The 23,929-nt window shown below is 36.2% G+C and overlaps 1 protein-coding gene across 3 annotated transcripts in view; it reads left to right on the top strand.

Annotated features, from left to right (window-relative positions):
- HCRTR2 (hypocretin receptor 2) overlaps positions 1-23,929 on the top strand; it is a 35,230-nt gene extending 11,301 nt beyond the window's left edge. Inside the window, exons 2-8 of one of the 3 annotated variants that reach the window (XM_008637634.2) lie at positions 4,183-4,361; positions 5,825-6,068; positions 13,268-13,383; positions 18,039-18,259; positions 19,580-19,701; positions 20,799-20,999; positions 22,223-23,929. In XM_008637634.2, the coding sequence (XP_008635856.1) occupies positions 4,183-4,361; positions 5,825-6,068; positions 13,268-13,383; positions 18,039-18,259; positions 19,580-19,701; positions 20,799-20,999; positions 22,223-22,416 (1,277 nt within the window). In that variant the 3' untranslated portion in view covers positions 22,417-23,929. Of the gene's footprint in view, positions 1-4,182; positions 4,362-5,824; positions 6,069-13,267; positions 13,384-18,038; positions 18,260-19,579; positions 19,702-20,798; positions 21,020-22,222 lie in introns of all 3 variants that reach the window. The other 2 variants (XM_017739336.1, XM_017739337.1) reach the window with 2 other exon arrangements.

The following is a 23,929-nucleotide window of genomic DNA, read 5'->3' as shown; positions in this document are numbered from 1 at the left end:
TGTGTGTTTATATGTGAGCTGAGTGTCTCTCTGTAATACAAACTGCCTGAGATGAAAATGTGTAATTAAAGGAGTGCAAGTGGAGAGTTTATGAAATTCTTTTGTTCAGACACTTAACTAGCTGCACAATATTCAGTGGCATAGTCAAACTATTTTTCACTCCTATAAAATAGCAGGTTTTGGGTACAGGTAGAGAATCTTTCTCCATGAGCTGCTAGAACACTATCAATGAAGCTATTGTCCAAGACTACTGAATAACCTTGGGCTGTAGTAAACTCAGAAAAACAGCGAATCTGGAAGGAATGTATTGAAATAATTTTATGTCATTTAGGACCTATTTATGTCTTTCTATCATTCTGTCCTATTCAAATAACTCGTAGCAGATTCTCACAGCTTTTTAGCCTTGCACTGAAAGAAAACATTACCAATGCTTGTGGCAGGTTGAAAACAGTACTTCAAACAGCAGAGGGCAACGAGGGCAGAGAAAGCTGACTTGGTTTTAGAATACTTCCTCTTCAGAGGCTATTTTCACAATCTATTTTTTTTTTTTAAATATATACATTCATGGAATGAGTTTCTGGGATATTTAATTATTATGGTAGTATGTAAACATTTGTGTAAACTTAGAGCTGATTAAGGTGCTCTTGTGCTATGTGCCATAAAAAGAATGGAAAATGTTTTATGCTGCAAAGAAGAGAAGAGGTCAAAAGGGGAAATACACAAGCATAAGCAGAGAAATATAAAGTAACAAATTATCTTGCATTTCTATGCTTGCAAACTATTGGGCTTTTTCACCTTCCAGGTGCCTACCCCCATGGATTAGAATTCAAAGGTATTCAGGGCTACTTTCTTTACTTTGGCTTTTCTGAACACTGGTACACCCTGAGTAGCAAGAAGCATAGTCTTTTATATTACTCTGAGGAACAGCAAATACTGAAGTTCATCTAAATTCCATCTGTGTTAAGCCAGTGTGATCTGGAAGGTTTAGTACACAGCTGGGAATTAGGAGTACAAGTTTCTTATTCTGTGTCTGATTTACTGTACAGCCTTTAACTTCTGTTCTGCACTTCACTTTCTTTGTGTCAAAGATGAAAATGGTAATATTCCTTAGATCTCTGCGGTATCGTGAGGCTTCATTTGCTGATACTGATAGACAGCTTTGAACTCAACATGCAGAATGCTATGAATTGGTTTCTGATGCAGCTGGCTGCCAGTGAGATTGACCTCATATTTTTAAACTTAATAGATTTGTTTTACCAGAAATAATGTTTATATTCAGGTCTTTTTCACATGGACCAGCACAGGAATGGGAATAGGCCTGGTCAAAGACCAAACATATCTGCTTAAACCTTGCACCTTTAGGCACTGATGTCCATGGCTGAAAATGATGAACTTGTCTGAATTGGGTAGAACACAGGACTGTTGAAATGATAATATGAGAAAAAAGTAGCCAAACCCTGAACTTTTAAACAACATTTTATTTAATTTTTGCCTGTTGATAAAAGGAATAAAAAGTACAGAAAAACATTGCCACTTAATATCGACTTTTGCCTAAATAAAAGGCAGGACCATACTTTGAATATGAATTGCACTTAAAGAACCAGCCATAAGTAAAGTTCCAGATCTTCAAATTTTTAGAGTTAAGTATTAAAATTATTGAAAGTGAAATGGTTATTACAATTTTTTCCCCAGCACTGGATTTCCAACTGCAGACAACATTCCAGAGGCGCAGCAATGTATTATTCCCTGTTAGGTGCTGCCTCTGCACTATCAGACTATAATTGCGGTAACCCCATGCACGAGTGACAGTGATAAAGCTCTGATTAGTTACATTTTAATTAGCATGCAATGCTAAAGAAATAACTACTTTGTTAGGTACTTTAAATCTTCCAAATGGGAAGAAAATACAATTAATATGATGTTTCCTTTAAGCCTTTAATTTATAAGCCTTGCCTTTTAGCTATCTGAGGCCACATGTAAGAAAAGCTGTAATTCTGTGTTCAGGAAGAAAATAATAGAAGAAATGTATACTGTATTCTCTTCAAAACCAGTACAAGAACAGTGAAGATCTTTGTAGAGAGGTTTTCATTTGCATTTATGAGAGCATGATACATATATAGCAAAAATTAAATTTATATAAGCTACAGAATTCAGAGCTATCTCTGCAACACATTAAAATATATGAAGAACATATGCTGCATCACAACAGAGGTTTTAGATGAACCTTGGAAGTCTATATCTTAAAAAGATAGGTAATAAAATCACCTGGTCTTAGAGGAAAGTGAAGGCACTTAGCCTCTCCCATTCTCTATGTCCTAGTCTAAATGTCTAAACATAGCCCTCATGAAGAAGTACTGCAATCTCAGCTCCTGCCACAGCTCTGGTAAGATCTTGAAAGAGTATTCTGCCCATTTTGGTCCAGAAAGGTTCAGTTCAGTCTGAAAGTGTCCAGAGAGCAGCAACAAGGATGGTTGCAGATGTTCTAGAAATGACTAAAAGATAAATAAATAAAATAAAAGATATTTTAAAAAAAGAATAAAAGATAAAGAGCTCTGAAGTTCTGAGAAAATACATAACAAAAATCCTTACATATGTGAAACATTGCTGCAGGAAAAAACTCTTCCTCATTCCTGCCTATGTGCAGAAAAAAAGGTTATATAAATAGCGGCAAAATAAAAGTTGATTAGACATGAGAAGAATTTTTTTGGTAGAGAAGATAATTAAACAGTGCAACACATTTAAGAGATGTGTGGTGTCTTCAAATGAAACATTTTAAAATGTAAACTTGCCAACAGTTGCTTAGTTGTAGTCTTGCTGTAGTTCTGGTGCTCTAAAGACACAAGATTTGTGGAATGAAGTAATATATTTTATTAGATCAACTGATACAGCTGGAAGATAGACAGAAGCTTTCAGGCACATCATCCTTCTTAGGATCTAAGGAAGCATCTGATCTCAAGAGCTTACGTGCCTTAAAGTCTGTGTATTTTTTCCAGCTGTTTTAGCTAGTTTAATGACTATAGAAGAGTGGCTTAACTCTGGCAGATTCCATTTTAGATTTGGGCAATCTCTTGAAGACCTTTTTAACTCAATTTTTTGACATTCTCTGATCTGTTTAATATATCTAAATTAAGCATTATGCTATATCCTGACGGATTAGGAGACTTTGAACCTTCATCTGGATTTGCATGATGGATGAATAATTGTTTGCAGGGAAGACCCTTTGATGTGCTATGAATTTTATTCTTGTCTTACAAGAAGTCTTGTGGGTGTTTCTGGAAAATTTGCATCAGTTTTTTAAAGATCTTCGGGTGAATTAATTTAAAGATCTGAATAATTTAAAAGCTTTCGATTGCTACAGTTACTCAGGGTTTGTCTTCTGAAATTATTTTAGAAGTTACTTTTGGGCTACTTTCTCAGACTTAATTATGGCATTTTTAATTTAGCAGCTTATGAATTCAGTGTAATGATTTTAAAGGACTGATTTGCCTCATTTCTAAAAGTCTTTCAATTTGAAAAAGAGAGACATAAAATATACAAAATGAGCTTTAAAGGCACATCTTATAAAGCGCCTGCTACATGCTGCTTTTGATCATCATCAAAAATGTAACACATTTAATACAGCAAAAATTACTTTAATTAACTTACTTCAAATCACAGTTACCCAGAAAATTATTACAGATTCCCTGCAGATTCAATAGATATATTAAATCCAGCAAAATATTTTATAAAATTATATTTGACTTGGTACAGTTTACAAGATTCTGTGTTGTAGCAATTTGATTTAAGCATCATGCTATCATAAGAAAACAGATAAACTTTTACAGAAATAGATGTGTATTTCTGTAGACTAGAGCCAATGGCTTGAAAGAGAAATAAAGAATGTTGTATGAGTAGTTAGTGAAGATTAACTAGCAGAAAAGTAAGATGCTTTATATCTTGGATTATTTTCCATGCTGCAGTCTGTGGAAAGCTATTCTTTGTGTATCAAGAATCTCTCTACATGTACTCTCTTGTTTCCACTCTAAAAGAAAACACATGGTTCTTGCACTGAACTGCATATTCAAATATTCTGTATTAAACCAAGGACACAAACATTTCCTTAATTCCGCAAAGTCAAATGTTTTCCTCTTAAAGCATTTCCTAAGTCATTTCCATTTCACTAACTTGTCTTTCCAAATTCAGTTTGCCTTGCAGTGTGGAAGAATCATCACATGCGGACAGTTACCAACTATTTCATAGTGAATCTTTCTCTGGCTGACATTCTGGTCACAATTACTTGTCTTCCAGCAACTTTAGTTGTGGACATCACAGAAACGTGGTTCTTTGGGCAGACCCTCTGTAAAGTGATTCCCTACCTACAGGTATTATTTTTCTGTGTTTGTGTACACATTACCCATGTTATGAAAACCAGAAATAACAATAGCATCTTCCTAATACTACTAATCCAATGAAAGTCTATACCTGATACTGAGTAGGTATCTCAGGGTACACGCTGAGGCCTAAAAGTCTCTTCCACTTGGGAATATGATTATGCTTAATAAAGACTGGTTTTGGTCCGATTGTTGGACTTCAGCAATACACTTTTTGGGACATTTTTCTGATGCTCTTTACTTTTAGTGATCTTTTTTAATGATTCAGAAGGGATTTAAAGCAATAAAAATGTCTGTAAATAGAAATAAAGTCATTAATATTCTCTCTGTGTGGATATAAACAGCTATACAAGTGTCCAGGACAGAGAATACTACTTCTGAAGGCAGTCTGGGCATTTTTTGTGTTTACTGATTTTGTGTTCTTCAGAAATAGTCAAAGTATCCAGGTTCACTGGGAGTTGATCAGATCGTCTGCCTTAAGCAATAATTGCTTCTACTCATTTACCTGTGGACTTAACTAGTTTTGAAATCATTTGCATCAAAATGATTGACAAATACCTTTTCTAAGAATAGGTGTTTGGATGAACTGACTGGGCAAACTGGAATGACAAGTGCTTGGCTTTGTAGTCATTATAATTCAGAAGAATTAAGCAGTATTCAGAGTGTATGCAGATAGATCATCAGCTCTGTGCCTCCAGCACAATTTATATTTTCGGAAGATACCTCTATGGCCAAAGAGCCACATTGTCAAGGACAACAGTTCTCCAGCAGCTATGAGCTCTACTTGATACAATCAAAATCCTAACTTTTTTTTTCAAAACCTCCATTCTAGTGAAAGAAAATCTGAAGCGTGAGTGTTCATCTAGCATACAGATTGAAAGAATAAAATTGAAGTGCTAGGTTATTTGCTTTATAAAACTTTATTTCCTGAATAAAAGGTAAAATGTCTTAGTCTACCTTAAACTGATTGTTGTCAAGGACTTTTTCAGGAGATCCTGAGTTTCATTGTTCTCATGAAAAATGAAAAGCAAAATGATGGCTCTGGTATGTTAATATAACATAGAAACCAACAAATAAATTTTTCTACAAAGAAAAAAAGATAAAATTTGCTGTCTAATGTTTTTAAAGCTTTTTTTTCAGATAAAGTTTTATAAATTCCCAGTTGATTAAATTTGCTATTTCAAAATTTGATTTTGCTACAGCTATTCAGTTTAGTTAGCATTTTAATGTGTGACTTGTCCTGTGGATTCTAGTAGGAGTACACCAATTCTGTAAGAATTTATTTTAAAAGGAGTCTTTTTTTTCTTGAAGTCTATTTGACAATTGCAGATAAAGAACTATGTTGAAAATACAAATAATTTTTAAAACTGTGGGGGAAAAGTACAATAAATAATTTTTGAAACTCTGGGAAAAAGCCCTATATTTACATTTACACAATATTTCCTTTTCTTTAGACAGTTTCAGTCTCTGTGTCTGTCCTAACCCTCAGCTGCATTGCTTTGGATCGATGGTATGCAATTTGTCACCCTTTGATGTTTAAAAGCACAGCCAAGCGAGCAAGGAACAGCATTATAATTATCTGGATTGTGTCCTGCATCATAATGATTCCTCAGGCTATTGTTATGGAGTGCAGCAGTGTGTTCCCAGGATTAGCCAATAAAACCACCTTGTTCACAGTGTGTGATGAGCACTGGGGAGGTGAGTCTGTCATTGACCATACAAGCTGAATTTGTACTGCTATAAAGTAATCAAAATACCGGGAGATGTTAATATGAAGTCAAGTTGTATAAACATAACACAAAATGATCTTGATTATATAACATTTCCCGGAAGTATTATTTTTCAAATTCTGTGAAATTTCTCTGCATTTCTTTTGTGTTGTTGAGACTTAAAGTACATTTTAAATCAAGTTTAAATGAATGAGGCTGACTTGTGTCTGGATCATGTTGATGCTTCCCAGAGGGTAGAGATGTTCCCACCCTTAAATGCTTTTATAGTTCTGTGACTGGTGGACACTGCAGGTTTACAAAGACTTAAGTATTTAGCCTTAAGAAGTAACTATGCAAGAACAGATTTCTGTTTGCCTGATATTTGGCTAATTGCTGGCATTTGACTAGTCTTTATAGACATCTCCTGGGAGTTCAATGCAAATTACAGGTCATTGCAGAATTTACAGTGATGTCATCAATATGGGGTAGTGAGTTAATCCAAAATTTCAAACTTGTCGTGGGCAAAATAATTTAAATAACTCTGTGAATGTAATTGGTTACAAATTGGTCTATACAAGAAGTGTAACCCTGCCCTTCCAGATTGGCTTTGAATCTAACATGTTCTGTATCTGAATGCAGCTGCAAGAAGCTGTAAGGATTGCCAGGGAGTAACTACTTCTATTTTGTCTCTGTTCACAGCAAGTGGTATGAGCCACCCACCCAAATGGTTAAGGCTCGACTCTGGTGGGCCTTGGCAGACCTCCAATGCTAACAGAGTGCATGAGTTACATGCTGTGATTCTGACACTGGATATAATGGCCATCAGTAATGCCATTATTCACACACAGGAAAATAAAGCCAAGTTTGCCAAAACATATAACTAAAAGGTGCCTGTTTTATAGCCTTGAGTACGACTAAAACACAATCAGATATTCTCCCAGAGCTGTCTCTGTAGAAGAAGATTCCAGTCCTGTGAACAGTTATGATAAAATACAACCGGATCACCTGTACTTAATTATCATGATAAATTAGCTTAAACAGCCTGAACTGCTGAGGGCTCTTCCCTGTGCTGTTCTGGAAGTTCCTTCTCTGCTAACAGCTTTCACAGAGCCATCAGAGGATTAATGAGAGGACACTGCATATCATATTCCCTGTTCTTTATCTCCTTCATCCCAGTTAGTCCTCTGGGACAAGGCAGGGGGGCAGAGGTGGCCGCTAGCTTGCTGGCACTCATTGCTGACAAAGATGTGCTCTTAAGTTTTTAGGTTAGAGGAAGCCTCTGTTAAGCTGTATTGTACTTGGTCTTTCATTGGCGAGGACAAATCTGCTCTTTACTTCCTTCTAGTGTTCTTTCTTCATCTGTGAGCAATTTTGTATCCCTATCTGCTGCAGGATACTGCAGTAGTTATGTGACTATTTTCTTTCACAGCATTCATTCCAAGTACAGTTTTTGTCCACTCATTTTGGCACAGAACCAATTACTCATGCCTTCATCACTTCAGGGTTAATTCTGCAGCAAAGATTCTTTTAATCTCAACCTAGGAAATGATGTGGTTAATTAATTAGGAAGTCAAGAGAGCATTTCATCAGGAAACTTAATCTCAGAATTTCCAGATCTATATTGGCCACTTTTTGATTCCCAATGGGAAAGTGCTGCTTTTGAACTACAGAGTCTGTAGTTGGCTTAGAACTATTTTAAAGAGTGCCTCTTGTTCAGTTGTGCTGAAGTAGTTGCAGTCCAAAGATGTGCCTAAGGGGAAGCACCCACTCTATAAAAAAAACCCCACAAAAACCAACCAACCCAACCTCCCACGTGCTTGCAAGACTCTACTCCTATGGAGTGTATTAGTCTAAACTTAAATCTACTGGTCTTCAGGTTATGATGTGAGCTTTCACTTGGATGTTTGGAGAGACAGAGAGGGTTATAACAAGGTACATATAGAATCAATTTTTTTGTGTGTGACTTCAGAAAGGAAGTTCAAACACTCCAATTTTTAAAAATTATTATTTAGAGCATGAAAAAAAAATTTTATATTAAAAAGTTTTCTGAAATTGGAAGCTTTTCGCTCCACTGAAAGATAACAATCTTATTTTTATCTTGCTGCCTTTTTAATGAATAATTCTTCTTTTAGTGAATAGTTCTTTGATGAGTAATGGCAATGCTAGTTATAATGGCACTGCTAGTTATTCTGCTGGTGCATTTCAGATATCCTTAAAAAAATCTCCATGTTCTAATAATAGCTTATCGCAGTAACTTGAAAGAAGAATCTTTATACGCATTAAGTTACAAGTAGATTTCTCAAAATCATGGAATTGCTTAGTAAAAGTAGAGTTAACCATATTTTCTCAATGAGGATAATATATATACATATACATATATACACACATCCCTTTCAGACTATAGAGAACCAAGCATCATTAAAAAATAGTTTCCAATCTGTTGAAAGTATCTAAGGCCTCTGAGTTAGGCCAAAGCATAGAATATGCAGTTTTTCTACTGAAAAATAGGGTTTGAAATCACAAAGGCCCCCAAAAAGGACAAAAGAACATGGTAACAAGGCAGCATTTTGAAAAGACTGGTGAGTCTTAAAGCCAGAAGAAGAAATAAAGAGCTAATATTTTTAAAGAAAATAGTTGCATTTTTGTTGGATTTTGTTTTGCCTTTTTTGACTATGCAAATATAGAGGGTCAAAGAAAGAGCTAACTAGGAGGACGCTGAAGGAGAAAAAAATTCATGCTGCTACAAATAACCTGTATTTGAAAAGAGAAAGTGGAGATGTAGATGTTGCCCACTCTCAAGAGACCCTGAGAAAGTCCTATAAGAGAGTCAATTTAGAGAAAGGGATTGTATTTGGGTGTTTATTGCTTTGTTTAGAGCTGCATATAATTAATGTTGTCTAAAATTAGAGTACATCTGATAAAATCTTTGCAGAGTATCATGTACACCATATGTTCCAAGGATGTTAAACTGTGAATGTTCAAGATTGGCACTGCAAAAAGAGGATGCTTAGTGAGACTTTCCAAAGTGTTTTGGAAGTCTCTTTTAATTCTGGGACCCCAGGGCCACTGAAACATGAAGTGCTATGGAGGACTAACTGGAATCCATGTCCAGGAAGATGTCAGAGATGCCAAAGCAGGAGAGAACACTGTACCCTACACAGACTTAGGACTACGTGCTGAAGACCATAAAAGTCTGATGAGTGTCTGGAGGGAAGGTCTGATCAGCACTGTGACACTTGGGCTCCTTAATGGTGAACAAATAGTCGCCACCCTGACTAATAAGATTTGAGTGTGCTCTTGGAGAACTGCCAGTGACTGCAAATGGAGCAATAGTTCAGCCTAAATTCATTGCCAGTTCTAGGCTAAGAGTTTTTCATCTTGAGTACTGTCTAATAACAATATTTTATTTGGGAATGCAGAAGGATCCAACATGTGACCTATGCAGGCTCACTTAAGGAGCCAGAGTTGGCCACAGTTCTATAATAGCCTGTAATTGCTATGTGCTGAATTTGATGATAAAGTGCCAAAATAAAAGAAAAGTTTATTAAAATGAGTTCACCATGTGTCCAAGTCAGCTAAGTACATTGTCTTAGAGCTGTTCAAGAAGAGAGTGTTAGCCAAAGTGCATTAGCCAAGCCCTTTGCAAATGATAAAAAGAATATGGAGATAATCCTTTCCCAAAACTACATGCTTGAATGGAAACAAAGGGAAGACTCTGTGTTCCATTTCCTCTTAGACTACTCATACAATAGTACAAAAACACATTGTCTTAATTCTGGAAAACAAATAGCTGGAAATTGCAGTACTACAAGAAGCTTTATACATCCTGTTTATCAAAGTGTTCAGAGTTTACTGAAAAAACTCATGGGATATTTTTATGCAGAAAGAAGTCAGAATATTTCTAATACTAAAATTATGCTTGGTGTTATTGTAAGTCGATAACTCAAGCACAATATATCAGGTTTCAAGATGTAATTTTAGTATTAGCTAACCGTAAGTACTCCGACATAGGAACTTAGTTTGGAAGCACTGCATTGTGTGGTTGATTTTTCTCTGCTGTGGGCACCCACTTCCTAACATCCCTAATTATTAAGCTTTATCTTAAAAATATACACTTTTAGTTGCATTGCTTCTCCATATTAGTAACTCCAAAAACTCACAGTAACTCCAAAACCTTCCTGAGACTAGGGAACCTGGGAACTCTACTGACGCTCAACAAACTTGACAGTCTTGTTTTTCCCTACTCTTAAGAAAGCTGTCATGAGTACCAATTTCGTTAAGCACCTGTGGCTTAAGAGACTGTTTCATTTTCTAGACATATCAAAATGTTTTGAGCCTGTTTATTTCAGTTTGATTAAATAAATATATGTATGCATGTATGTATGTATTCACACAAATATAGTAAAATTTTGGCAAAAATCCAGAAGTTGTAGTTTCAATCTACCAATGCCAGGCTGGGACTGGAAGACAGTGTGGAGAAGAGAGCTTTAGAAAATTTTAAGATCTATTTAATAACCCCTGCAGTAGACAGAAGAAAGCTTGTTTTAACCTACTGATCCTTTATCGGGTAATTATAGTTTATGAATGAAGCTGAGTAGGAATGCTGATCTGAACCCAGTCCAACCCCTATGAACACCTGTTTGCTTTATGTTTTATTCTCTCTTTTCAATACAACAGCAGCCAGAGACATGAGAGTCACTGTTTTATTCTTAAAGAGGTGGTTACTCCAGCTAAGAACAATCTTCCCCTGTCCTGAAGTCTGTTTCATGACCATGGAAGGCAAGGACACTTTTCTCCTCTGCTGCTTGGCAGTAAGAGTTTCATCCATCCCAATCAGGCAGGACCACAGACTGATTGATGTTTGCATTCAAGGAGCCTGGAACTCACTTACTTGATAAATGAATGGTATCCTTAGCCAGCCCTCCTCCTTCTTGCTGCTGTGATTGTCAAACAGCTTTAAAGCTTTTCTTTGGCTTGAGAAGCTAAACAGAGTCATGCTTCTTAGGGAAAAGTTCTGCAAAGGGCTTTGCCCTGGGTGGAGGAGGGGACAGGTTTCCTTTGATGTTTAGCAGCTGGCACTTTCCAGGTGGCTAAACTTCAAAGGCAAGTGTTAGGATCTTCCTCCAACCTGGTCCTTAGTTCTTTGTAGATAGCTAGGCTCATTTAATGTTTCACTTTACTTGGAATGCTAAATTGGAAGTCATAAACTCCAGATGGCCTTTTAAATATGTACCGTCCTACCTGAAAGGGGTCTGGCTGCCAGAAGAGTACTGATGAGGCAGGTGGCACCTCCTCCTGAGCAGAAAGAATGTACTTTCAATTCTGACCTCCTGTGATCCCAGTAAGTCACATTACTCCAGTTTCTCCTTAATCTCTCCACCTGTGAAGCATGCATGTTGGTATTTCCCTGGCTAACAGGACTGTTATGAGGCTGCATTTACTGGAATGCAGAAGCAATTTTGAGATCATCAATCAACATATGATCTCAGGTTAACACCAATTATAAAATACCTGCCCCAAATGGTCTGGCTCCCCAGGAACACTGACAAGAGCTAGTAGCTGCAGCAGCTAGTTAGGAGTTGGTAAGCTGGTTTGCTACAGGATCTTAGAGTAAGTAAGAAGTCAAATACTTATCTGAATTTTTTAACCTTGATCCATCAAAACTATCAAATGTCAGTGGCAGCATCTCTATTACCTTTGGTGGGAATGAACATTGGCTGGATTTTGCTGTAGCAAGTTTCCATCTCCCTGATCCTGAAGTTTTTCTGACTGGTGAACCAGCTGGCACTTTCAGGTCCAATGACAAGTGTGAGATTACGCAAATCTGCATTTGAGAGTGAGCCTGGAATTAACATGATGGTGTTCTCCTCCCTGCTATGAGAGTTATGGGGAAAGTCTTTGTATATCCTTGTCTGATTAAACTCTCAGAGATTCTCCTGGCATGCTCTTCTTTGATAGGGTCCACAGTCTCAGTCACTTTAGCAGGCAGAAAATAATTTTGACGCACCAAAGTTTTGATCTCACGTAACCATATTTTTTCTTTTCTTCTGTATATTTTTTTTTTTAATTAAAGCAATCAGTATAGAATTTCACTTGTAGATCTTATAATCCTGAAACATTTGGAAATTCTGGAAATTAGCATAAACTTTCCTTCTTTACTCTAGCCAAGATGCAATGCCTAGGATTATCTTGCAGTTTAAGTGCTCATGGGGTGCAGTTTTTCTTCTTCTATTTATTTTTACTCTCCATAATGTTCATTCCTTTTCTGAGGCCATCCATAGATGTTAAGTTTCATTAATACCAACAACTGATAATAGCAAACTACCTTTAATGTTACAAAAGAGAAGACAAGTTTTCAGGCACTGCACATTCTGGTATAAACTACTGATGGAGCTTAAGATCCAACATTCTTAAAACTGCATACACTCACAGCACTTTTGAGATGGTTGTTTCTAAGCAAATAACATTCATAAGTAGTCTTTTGAAAAGAGATACGTGGGAAAGTAGAGCACCAAACTCATTATTGTTAAAACTGAGTCAAAAACCATCTTGGAGATTTCCTAGGTTTAAAGCTCTTGAATGTATTGATTCTATTTTTTAAATTTAATCATAATAATTAATTACTGAGTCTTAATCACATATATTCTGCCACCAAAGAGTGATTTATGAAATGCCTGTCTCTCCTCCCATCAGTGTCCTGTGTGCTGCAGTTTGCATTTGCAGTCTTTATAGGCGAGAGACTGTGCAGTTTACTCAGGGATACGTAGCAGCCTTTGCAGAGTTAAAACTAAAGACAATTACATAACCTGTTAAATATGTCAAGGTGAGGTAGATTGGATGATTGCTCACCTATTTTTATATAACAAATTTTTCATTTTTAGATAAAATGAATTCATCACTGTTTTAACAAAAAGTAAAACTTCTTAAGACTTCATACGTAAAGTAATACTATGATAAGAAATCAATAATGTGATATAAGAAATCCTTGAGATAAAAAGCATGTTTCTAATAGAGTGTATCTAGAAATGATTTAAAAGCAATCTTGACCATGATATTATTGGGTGCCTCTTCCATTATATCCTATTAGGTTGAAAAATACATGCATATCTCTATGAATAATTTTTCTTAAGGTGATTTTGAAATGTATGTATATTTAAATGCACCTTTCCTATTTGAATCTCTTTCCAGCTGAGGTTTACCCCAAAATGTATCACACATGCTTTTTTCTGGTGACATACATGGCACCACTGTGTCTTATGGTGTTGGCCTATTTGCAGATATTCCGAAAGCTGTGGTGTCGCCAGGTAAGTCACTTAGCACTGGCTCTATTTACTTGCTCCTTCACCTTTGTGTAGATTCCCATGTACAACCTCTTTCTTTATAAACCCCATGTTGTCACTTAGGACTTTGATTTTTACATCCATGCTGGTATACAGCCACCTTGGATAGGCATTCAGATGTATTGAAAAGGCAGTCAGAAGGTAAACCCCTTGCTCTTGTCTATGAAGGACTTTCCCTTAGAGAGAAAGGAAGCAAAAGGCAACAGCAAAGTTGGATATAGGTAGAAGAAAGATCTCCCCCACTGTATCTGATGCTTACCAAAATACCTTCAGTGACCTTATTTATACTGCTAAAATCTCCTCTAGCAGTCAAAATTTAAGATTGACCACCTCATTTTGTTATTTTTATTTTTATTTTTCTTAGGTAAGGCAGGTCCAATATGAACAAAATTTAAACTAGAAGGTCCAACTGTCACAACTGGGAGACTGGAACTGCCTGATGTGAAGCTGGCTGTTATCAGTAACATTCGATATGAATTTATGACAAATAATTGACATGACTTTTAATGTGAACATCTGTTTTTTTCAAGCTTCAAATTAAAAATACAGGAAAGAAAAGAGGAATATAAAACAAACAAAAACACCCATCAAGCAGTCAAACAGACAAAGAACCTTTGATTTTAAGTGGCAAAAAGATGTAGTTTTTTCCAGGAATCTTTCAAAATTATTTTGTGGGTGTGAACTGTAAGCTGTCCTGCACCAGTCTATGGTACTCTCTGCTGTCTTCTGCTTTGTCCAGGATTTATGTATAGCTGTAGTCCACCACCAGCTGCCCTGTCATTTTGTCAAGGACAATAAACTCCTCCTGTTGAAGAAATGATGCAAGATATTCCCTCTCAAGTGGCTCTAACAGTGGCTGATATTTCCATCAACATGCAGGCATGAATAATTTCTCTCTCACCAGTATGTCTGATACTATCCAAATTTGAGGCTGTTCTGGGCAGGGGATAATACCTGCCCCATCAACATTTTTTATGCAGTTCAAATTGATTCCTCAGAGAAATCACAAATAGACTTTAGATTTCTAAATATATATATGATAAAATTAAAAATCAGATCTTATACTGACAGAATATATCTCTTGCAGGTAACTCATATACAGGAAATACCAAATCCACTTTAAGGCTTTTTGTTATCATCCATAAGTCATAACAGCAATTGTTGTCACTTCTAATCAGATTAGGTTAAACGAAAATTTCTGTTTATTGTGCTCGTCAGCTTTAAATTATTATTTTTGCTTTTAATTTCTTAGATTGCTAAGATTAAATAACAAGATAGCTTGGAGATAAAATTTAACCTTTACAGTTTGAGGGGACTCTTCTCCAGAACAAAGGATTTCTTGCTTAGTTTTGAAATTAAGTTCAGTCTAACATAGCTCTAATATGTTCTGCCTTGCTGAATCCATCCTGTATCACCCAATGACTTTACCACCAGAATCCCTCTTAACCTTCTCTTCTGTACCTTCTTTACAGTCTGCCTACCCTGTCAAGCTCTTAATTAACTAAGTTAATGAAAAGCAGTTGTTCTTGACCTACACAGAGCTTGAAAATGCTGGCTCAGATGCAGAGCAGAAGTTGAATGACTGAAAACCAACCTTTTTTGGGTTCCCCCCCCCCCCACTTCCACTCCCCAGTTGTTTTAGCTGGTCTATTTGTTCTTCACAAGGTTTCTTCTCCCTATTTGTCTTGCATGCTGACAAGTTTAGGATGATCCTTTATTTTTCAGTGGTGAAAAGAGAAATTCTACTGCAGGCTTAGTACTATCAGTGGTGCCAAATTACAGATGTCTCTCTGCCTGGCATAGATGATAGCACTATGTATAAGAGGCTGCACTAAGTGAAATTAAAACCACTGCACATCTATTATCAACTGTGACTTGGCTGCAGGCATCAGGCACTTTTCTAAGTGCAGCAGGTGTGCTGTAATCAGTCATGTAGCACAAATGAATGCAGTGCTCCAAGTGTATTCTTTGGTAACAGTTTCAATTAAAAAATCATGCTGTTTACCAGAACTTCAGTTAAATGTAGTGATCCTAGTTCAAGGTACAATGAAATTTTAAGATGCATATGATAGAAAAAACACAACAAACAGTAGATGCTTTCTATGCCCTACATTTTTTCTAAAGGTTCTTTTTTAAAATATAATGTGTTGCGTATGCAAATTTTCAGATGAAAATTGGATGATTGATTTACAAGTTATTGTTACCATACTTTGTGTAAGAGCTCCTAAAATTTCTCACTGTGTAATTCAAGCAGATCTTTGAATTAACGATTCACCTTTATAAAGACAAGGACAATCATGCAAAAAAATACTAGAAATTTTGGTAATTTAATTATTAGCAAGGAAGCAGTGATTTAGAAGTCTATGTTCTTGTGAAGATTTTAAGTAGATTAGAAACAACTTCTGAACAAATAGAACTGAATGGACTTACGTTGATACATAATTTGTATTATCAAGTTCCAAGTATGCTTCAATTTAATGATGTCCAGATGCACTGACACTAAAACCCACTGTATTAATAACTAGGAACTCTATCCATTTTCATTTTGGTAGTTGAAGTATGCCCTTCCAATCTTTGCAAGTTGATACTACATTTGAGAAATTTCCTTTGGTTATAAACCCCTTAATAATTATCTGAGGGGATAGAGAAAAGGTGCATAAGAAACTCTAAATTGTAGTACTTGTTTATTCACAGCTAATAGTAAAACAGCTTTTCGTAAAACATTGGAATTACACAAATGCTTCAAAAGTATCTCTGTGACTGATTCATTACCAACAAGCAAATATATGCATTATGCTCCCATGTGTACACTTGTGTATACTTGTACATACAGAATCATAGAAACATTTATCTTGAAAAAGACCCTTAAGATCATTGAATCCAACCATAGACCTAACACTGCCAAGTCCACCACTACACCATGTCCCTAAGTGCCACATCTACTCACCTTTTAAATACCTTTGGGAATGGTGACTCAACCACTTCCCTGGGCAGCCTGTTCCAAGGCTTGACAACATTTTCTGTGAAGAAATTTTTCCTTATATCCAATCCAAACCTCCCCTGGCACAACTTGAGACCATTTCCTCTCATTCTACCACTTCTCTGCTACACCCCACAGCTTAGTAGGGTAAATCCCTTGCAGTAAGACACACGTGCAATTATGAAGCTGATAGGTGCTGATTTCAGCTGAATGCGTGGGAACCCACAGTAGAAGTGCAAGGGCTGAGTGGTTTTAAGTCCACAGATACAGAAGAAAAACTAAATGTTACAACTTATCCCCACTTTTGCTTCATTGATTTCCTGCTCGTTACAAGGCAATTTTGCCAAAATGTTCTAATAGTTGTAAATCAGATTTGATGTTTCACGTAAATGCTGAACTAAGGGCTTGTCTATGCAAGGAAGATAGTCACACCAACCCAACCCCCGCCCCCCCCGCCCCAACAAATAAATAAATAGACCAAACCCACAAAACAAACAACAAGGAAAACAAAACAAAATAAAACAAAAACAAAAAAACCCCCACAAAATCCCACCAAAACCCCAACATAGTAGCTTTTCTAGAACAATTATGAATGTGCATGCTTTTTAGCTTACTTTTATTTTTCTGAAATAAACATCAAAAATTTCATCCTTTTCTGATCAGTTTGTGTGGATGAGCCCTATTTTTTTTTTTAAATGGTTCAATAGACAATGTGAACTTTCCAGATACTTTTGAACATGAAATATTTCACATGAGATTAGTCACCCCCCACACAATTGTACTACACATAAATAAAACTGTATTTCTAGCCAAAAGGTTTTCACACTGTATGACATTGAAAACATTTTAGATGTAATAGTAATAGAATTCTCTGAGAAAGTCCTTGACATCTGCAGTCTTTCACATTTCACTGCAGGCAGGAAGTAATTTAGAAGAACTGAAGCAAAATTGTTTTACTTAGCTTGTCTTTTGTGAGGGCACAGAAAACAAAAACCAATTTTTTTTTTAATAGCATGGTGCTACACATACTCATTGCAACATGTCTTTGACTAATCTAATTCTTACTGTGTCTTGGCACTTTTCCATTATTTCCCTCAGTTTTGAAGAACTTTGCAGAGAGATCCACACTTCAGCTGTGATTTCTTTAGCTACTTCACCGTCATTTAGGTTGCATGTATGGAAGTTTTATAGCACTTAAAGCTAAGCAGGCTTTAAATCCTTGTTTTCCAGTACTGAAAAACTGTTTAGTATCTTATATTAGCAGCATATTAATGGGAAAAACTCTGCTATACAACAAAACTTTTAATGTAGAACTTTATAGCAACATAATTTGCAGCAATAGGGTTGGCAATTTTGATAGTCTGAAGATACAAGCAAGGCAAGGTATGTGGGATGAAAGAAAATTTGAGGACATCTGTTGATACCTGTGTATAAAACAATTTTTTATGCAGTCCCTCTAGTGTGTCTGAAATTTGGTTTGTTTCTTGCAGCTACATCAATCAATTTAATTTAAAAATCCTTTTTATCCCTGTGAGCTTACATTGTGTATGTCAACGTGTCTGTTTTTCTTGTTATATCTACAGACAAAATCAGTTTTTAAAAATGTTTTTCAAAATGCCCCTTATTTTGTCTTCCTTAGATCCCAGGTACTTCTTCTGTTGTTCAGAAGAAATGGAAGCCTCAGCAGCCCTCAGCACAGCCCCGAGGTCTGGGACAATCAACAAAGTCAAAGATTAGTGCTGTGGCAGCTGAAATAAAACAGATTCATGCAAGAAGGAAAACAGCACGTATGCTAATGGTTGTCCTTCTGGTTTTTGCACTTTGCTATCTACCAATTAGCATCCTCAATGTCTTGAAAAGGTAAAGTTTATCCCCAAATATAAACACTTAGTTAAAGCTTTCTGTCTAAAACCAATCCTCTGTTACAAGATTTCTTTTATTCTGGAAGATACTTTTGAAGGATAAGTTTACCTACTGCATGATAAAGAAGTGGAAAAAAAGCATACTATTGCAAGAAAATATTATATATCACCTATCCATAGTACTTAAACTAGAGGCCAGATTATGGAACTCTTATTTGCAAGATCTTCCTCATGAAAATGATCTAGCTTATCTCCTCATTAAACCTCATCATTTACATGGGATTACAGCTTGTTTGCTGTAAATGCCCCCATGGAAGTGCAGTCACCTAAAGCAGCAGCTGAAGGTTAGCAGCAGAGTGTAGTATTGTGGCTTGGCTCCAAGGACTGTGAAATCCTGAGTTCAAACCTAAGCTACTCATGTAAAGTTTTGAGGCCTTAGGCTAACCCTTCAGTTGGTCCTATGAAGCTGTATTCTCTTTTTTTCTCTCTGTTAATTTGGTACATAATTGTGTACACTCTTGGTTTTTACATAGCAGAAGATTTGAACATCCTAAAAAATAACGAGCATGTTATTCGTGTTTTTTTAATTGGAATGTTATTGGAACGTTTTCGTTTTTAAGGGATAGTTTCAAGGCTTAAATACATTTCACTCAATTCTGGCCCTTTCCTGAGGCCTAATTTAAATACTTTTCATTCTCAAGTCCCTTCATAGAAAATGTAGGGAGCAAACTATTTCCAGAAGATGGTTCAGGGCACCTATAACCTGAAACAGAGGAAATACACAGGCTGCCTCAGCAACAATAGCAGAGTAGGCCTGGAGTTAGATTTTCACTTAAAAGCAGAAGTAATGTGTAAAGAGTCTGGGAAATGCAGTTTTCCCTGGAGGACAGAAGCTGCTACAGTGGTCTCAGGTTTGTTCAATGCCTTTTCAATTCCAGAGAGATTTGGAGAATGGTCTAGAGAGTGTACTGGAGAGTGGGCCTAGAGCCAGGAACCTCAGTGACATGAGTACATCAAAAGCAATTTTTCCTGTCTTTTCTTGGCTTACCTGACACCAGATGACTTTGGTTACTTGGTAGAAAAGTTGTGCACCTTCACCATAGCAAAGTAAAGTCTCTGTTGTGCTAAACCACCAAGACAGAAGGCTGAGGAATGGGGAAAGGATTTCATTCTCTCAAGTAAGAGAGCACTGCTGAATCAGCCTTTCTGTGGTACTGTAAATAGGTCATTAGAGATAAAATTAGGCTAGAAGTTGTAAAATCTTTTAAAATTAATTCTAAATTTGCCATCTTTCAGGTTTGCTTTTCTCTTTCTGTAGGGTTTTGGGGATGTTTAATCATGCTGATGACAGAGAAACTGTATACGCCTGGTTCATGTTCTCACACTGGCTTGTATATGCAAACAGTGCAGCCAATCCTATTATTTATAACTTCCTCAGTGGTAAGTTACAGTTACCTAGAATTCAAGTTTAATGTATAATTTGAATGTAATGAGCCATAGCAAAGATTAATGACTGTGTAACATCAGATCAGCTCCTCCAGTCAGAGCTAGATCCTCTTCCTAGAAGAAGTTGCCTGAAGTATCTCATTACCTTCAGGCTATCTACCTATAAGTAACCTAGACATTGCCAGGGCCTGAGTCCAAGTGCTAGAATGTGACTGTCCATGACATTAATGCGATAGAGAAGTTCCTGGCATGACTTTGATGTGAAACAATTACCATTCCTCTAAACACTCCCTAGAGGCTGTCTGGCAGGTAGCACTGTCCAGGGGCTGTCCCCAACAGGCATGTTATATGCAGGTACTGGGATTTGGAGGCAGTGATTTTTTCATAGTACTTGCATGACCAGACTGTGCCATCTAGGTTCAACTTCAAAGAATCAGCCAGGATGCTGCTTCCTCACTAGCATAGATTTGTCTTAGTTTGTGTCATTTGGCTTGGAGAGCAGAATCAGAACCTGAAATGGTAGTATTGCAGCTAAATACAGGGAGGCAAAACCTACTGATCCTCACTACATATTGGCCCACTTTAGTTTTTTGTGGTGTGTAGTATGAGAATGATCTGTACAATTTCCTCTGAGCCCCAAAAGCATGGGACTCTCAAACATTGTGAATCTCCTTTTAAAATCTGTTAATGATGAAACACAAATTAGCCATGCTCTCTCATTTCACATGTCAAGTAAAGATTCAATCATTTAAGCCTATATTTGCTCAATTATTCTTTTTGTTACATATGTAATTAATCAGCAGACTATCTATGACTTGATTTCATTAATCGTTCTAGTCTGTCCATTCTGTCTAGCCAAGAATAATTCATTCTTCACATCACACTTCACATATCTTCTTAGAAAGGTTATCTTTTTTCTGTCTTTCTCCAAGATGATTAAACTGTGATTTTCTACTTCTGCATTAGAAGAGCATCTGGGTGGTTTGCATTAATTTTGCTTTAGATAACTCCTTTATATCCAAATCTATAAAGTTTGATGAAGTGCGGTTTATAGTACAATTATTTTCATGAGTCATTTTTGTGGTTGACAGGGAAATTTAGAGAAGAATTTAAAGCAGCATTTTCCTGTTGCATCTTTGGCATTCGCAGCCACCATGACGAACGGTTCACCAGAGGTCGTGCCAGTACAGAGAGTCGGAAATCCTTGACCACCCAGATCAGCAATTTTGATAACGTTTCAAAACTTTCAGAACACGTTGTATTGACCAACATAAACACAATTCCATCAAATGGTACTGCATCTATTACCACTGTTAGTATCTGGTCCCTATGCCTTTTGATCCCACAGAAGTGAATTCTAATTGTGCATACATCAATATTGGGATCTGAGCACAAAGAGAGAAGGGTGTTTAAAATTAGGAACTGATTGTAAGAAAATTAAAATAAATATTTTATAGAATATGCCATAACTTTGATTATATATTGATGAAAGAAAATTTAATCACATTTATTTCAAAAGTTGTGTTGCAGATAGGGAGGCAATAAAGCAATCATATTTTATACGAATATTTTCTTTGGATCCCTACTTCTTTTAGACTCCTAAGTAAACAAAGAACAAGTACCTTAAAGTATGAAAATCATTTTCTCTATCATTGGAGACTGTGTTTATAAACAGCTGTATTCTACTCTGATCTAATTATCTGTAGTTGTGGTATATTTTATAACAAATATTTTACAAAATTGGTTGTACAGATTAAACTACCTGATGATAAACTACTACTTCAAATCATCTGCTTAGCATGCATTCTGGTGTGAGTTAGGCTGATCAAATAAGAAATTCATATTAATTTATTTTCCAACATTTTCTGTTCTTTTTCCTGTTAGGTAGGCTATTGCATGTGTTCAGGAGCAGCTGGGAAGCCACTTTTCACTTACTGTAGAAGGAATGGAGTTTTTTGCCTGAATTCAGTAGTGTTGCCATTCCTTTATGTATGGCACAAGCAAAGTTACAAATATGAAACAAATATGACAGTGTGGCTGTAAATTATATTCTACCCTTTGCTATTCATTTATCATCATTCTCTTCTCTCTGTCCTCTGCTCACGGCAGGGGAGTTGGACTAGATGGTCTTTAAATGTCTCTTTCAACCCAAACTATTGATGATTCCATGATTGACTTGTAAACAGGAAGCTGTGGCACTCTGCTGGTCAGAGGGGCATCTGGATAAGGAACCACAGGACAATTTACTAAGTAGTGCATATTAATAAGTAGTAGAACATATGAAAATGTTGTGAAGTAAAAAAATCAAGATTTATGCATCAGAAATGCCCTTAGTCTTCAGTCAAGAAGTTTTCACTTAAAATTTTCAAATGCAATTTGAAACTTTTTCTGAAAGACCATTTTGTTAATAAATTACCACCTGCATAGTGTCCAGAGAGAGACAATCAGTAAGTGAGTTAGTCAGCCACCTGATACAAACAGTGAAATGATCTTAAAATCTTTATTTTATCTACAGATATCCCAGCTATGCTCAGCCCATTGAAATCAGCGGAACTGCATCTCCACATACCAGGGATGAACATGACTTCAAACATAGATGAAGCCATGAGGGTTTCTGCAGAAGACACTGTCAAAACAGAGAATGCAGAGTGGGTTGAATTCGTCCCTAGCATAACTAAACTTACTTCGATGGAGTTACAGCAAGGATGATTTTGGCTCAACACACTACAACTGCCAGAGAGTGTCATGTGCTTTCAGCTGTGGTACAGACTACACCTGGACAAAGGGATTCCTTCAAAATAACTGCCTATCCTCTTTCTTCTCAGTCTTACAGAAACCTACTTACCTCAGTATGAGCTAAAGAACATGTCTTTACAATTCTTTTTAAAGATTGGATTGTATCATACTTTGTAAATAATGTAGATATTTATTTTTATATATTTTAGATGCTGTGAAATGTTCTAAAATGTATCATATAGAGAAATCTAAGTATTTGAAAGAGTCTCAAACATCATTTATTTATATCCTCTTTCTATAAGTGACTGACTCGTACAAGGAATGCTTACTTATGCACTAGTGATATTCTGGCATTACTTTGCACTTCTTTTTCTTCAAATCCACTTGTAGTAAGTTCTACGTTTATTATGGAACTTCAGATTGATTTGGGGAGAGCCCAGATTACTTTTCTAAGTACAGACATGCTTCTAAGATGTGAATCCAAAGTGCTGAAAGTCACACGTTTTCATAAGATTACACTAAACAGCCTTTTTTTTCTTCAGATTTGAGTGCCTAAAACGTAACCATTTAAATAAAATTTATGTGATGCTCAAAGGTGCTATAGGCTCAAAATTCCTACTCAGGCCAAAAGGAATAACAAGCGTGAGCACCCCTGAAGGACAGGACATTTTAACTTTGGTAGCTCATTTTAGTCCATGATGTATGTAAGTGTTGCTCCAGAAGATCTCTGAAAATCTTTAAAATAGAAAACATTAGTAGTTTTTCTCGTTTTCGTGACTTCTCTCTCAACTGCCGTTTAATACTAAAGATACAATCAGTTAACAAATTTAAATATTTATTTATGGGATGATCTCTTTGGCCTGGGGCTTCCTACTATCTATTGTATTTTTCTCCTTAAAGGATGAAGATGGTGCATCACTGAAGACTTAGTCTTCTAGAAAAATGTGGTCTATTGGTTAGAAAAAGGCTAATTTATCAGAACCTGAGATACAATTTCCCTGTGGCTTGCATTTCAGCCCAGATTTTCCAAAAGAAAGGGTAAGATGAGAGGGAGGACTTTTTTTCATTAAAAAGGATTTGGCATTGAAAGAAGCCAGCCTCATGTATTCAAATGTTTCTACAAAGCCAATTATTAGTAGACCAAGTGTTAGTTGATTAACTTTTGTAAATATTTTTTCTAGGTTTTCCTTTAACCTAATGTCATGCAATGTACTATCTATCATGGCAAATACAGATTTATGAAGTGCTCAATCACTTTATGCTTTAGCCTTCCCCAACAGCTGTTTTACTTGACATTGTTGCAATTACTCCTAGTTTACATTGGTGTTAAGTGAGAGAAAAGGATTTGCATTCATTTGTATATTAAAGTTTTCTAATAAAAGAGAAAAAAGAGAATACTCCTTTTTAATTAAAAAAAGAATAAAGAAAAATATCTAAATGGACAGAATGTTTAGCTATCAAATAAAATAGTAGGAATTTCAATATT

This window comes from Corvus brachyrhynchos, unplaced genomic scaffold (genome assembly GCF_000691975.1).
Source record: "Corvus brachyrhynchos isolate BGI_N302 unplaced genomic scaffold, ASM69197v1 scaffold136, whole genome shotgun sequence".
NCBI classification, from domain to species: Eukaryota; Metazoa; Chordata; class Aves; order Passeriformes; family Corvidae; genus Corvus; species Corvus brachyrhynchos.
This window is presented reverse-complemented; position numbering and strand designations above follow the sequence as displayed.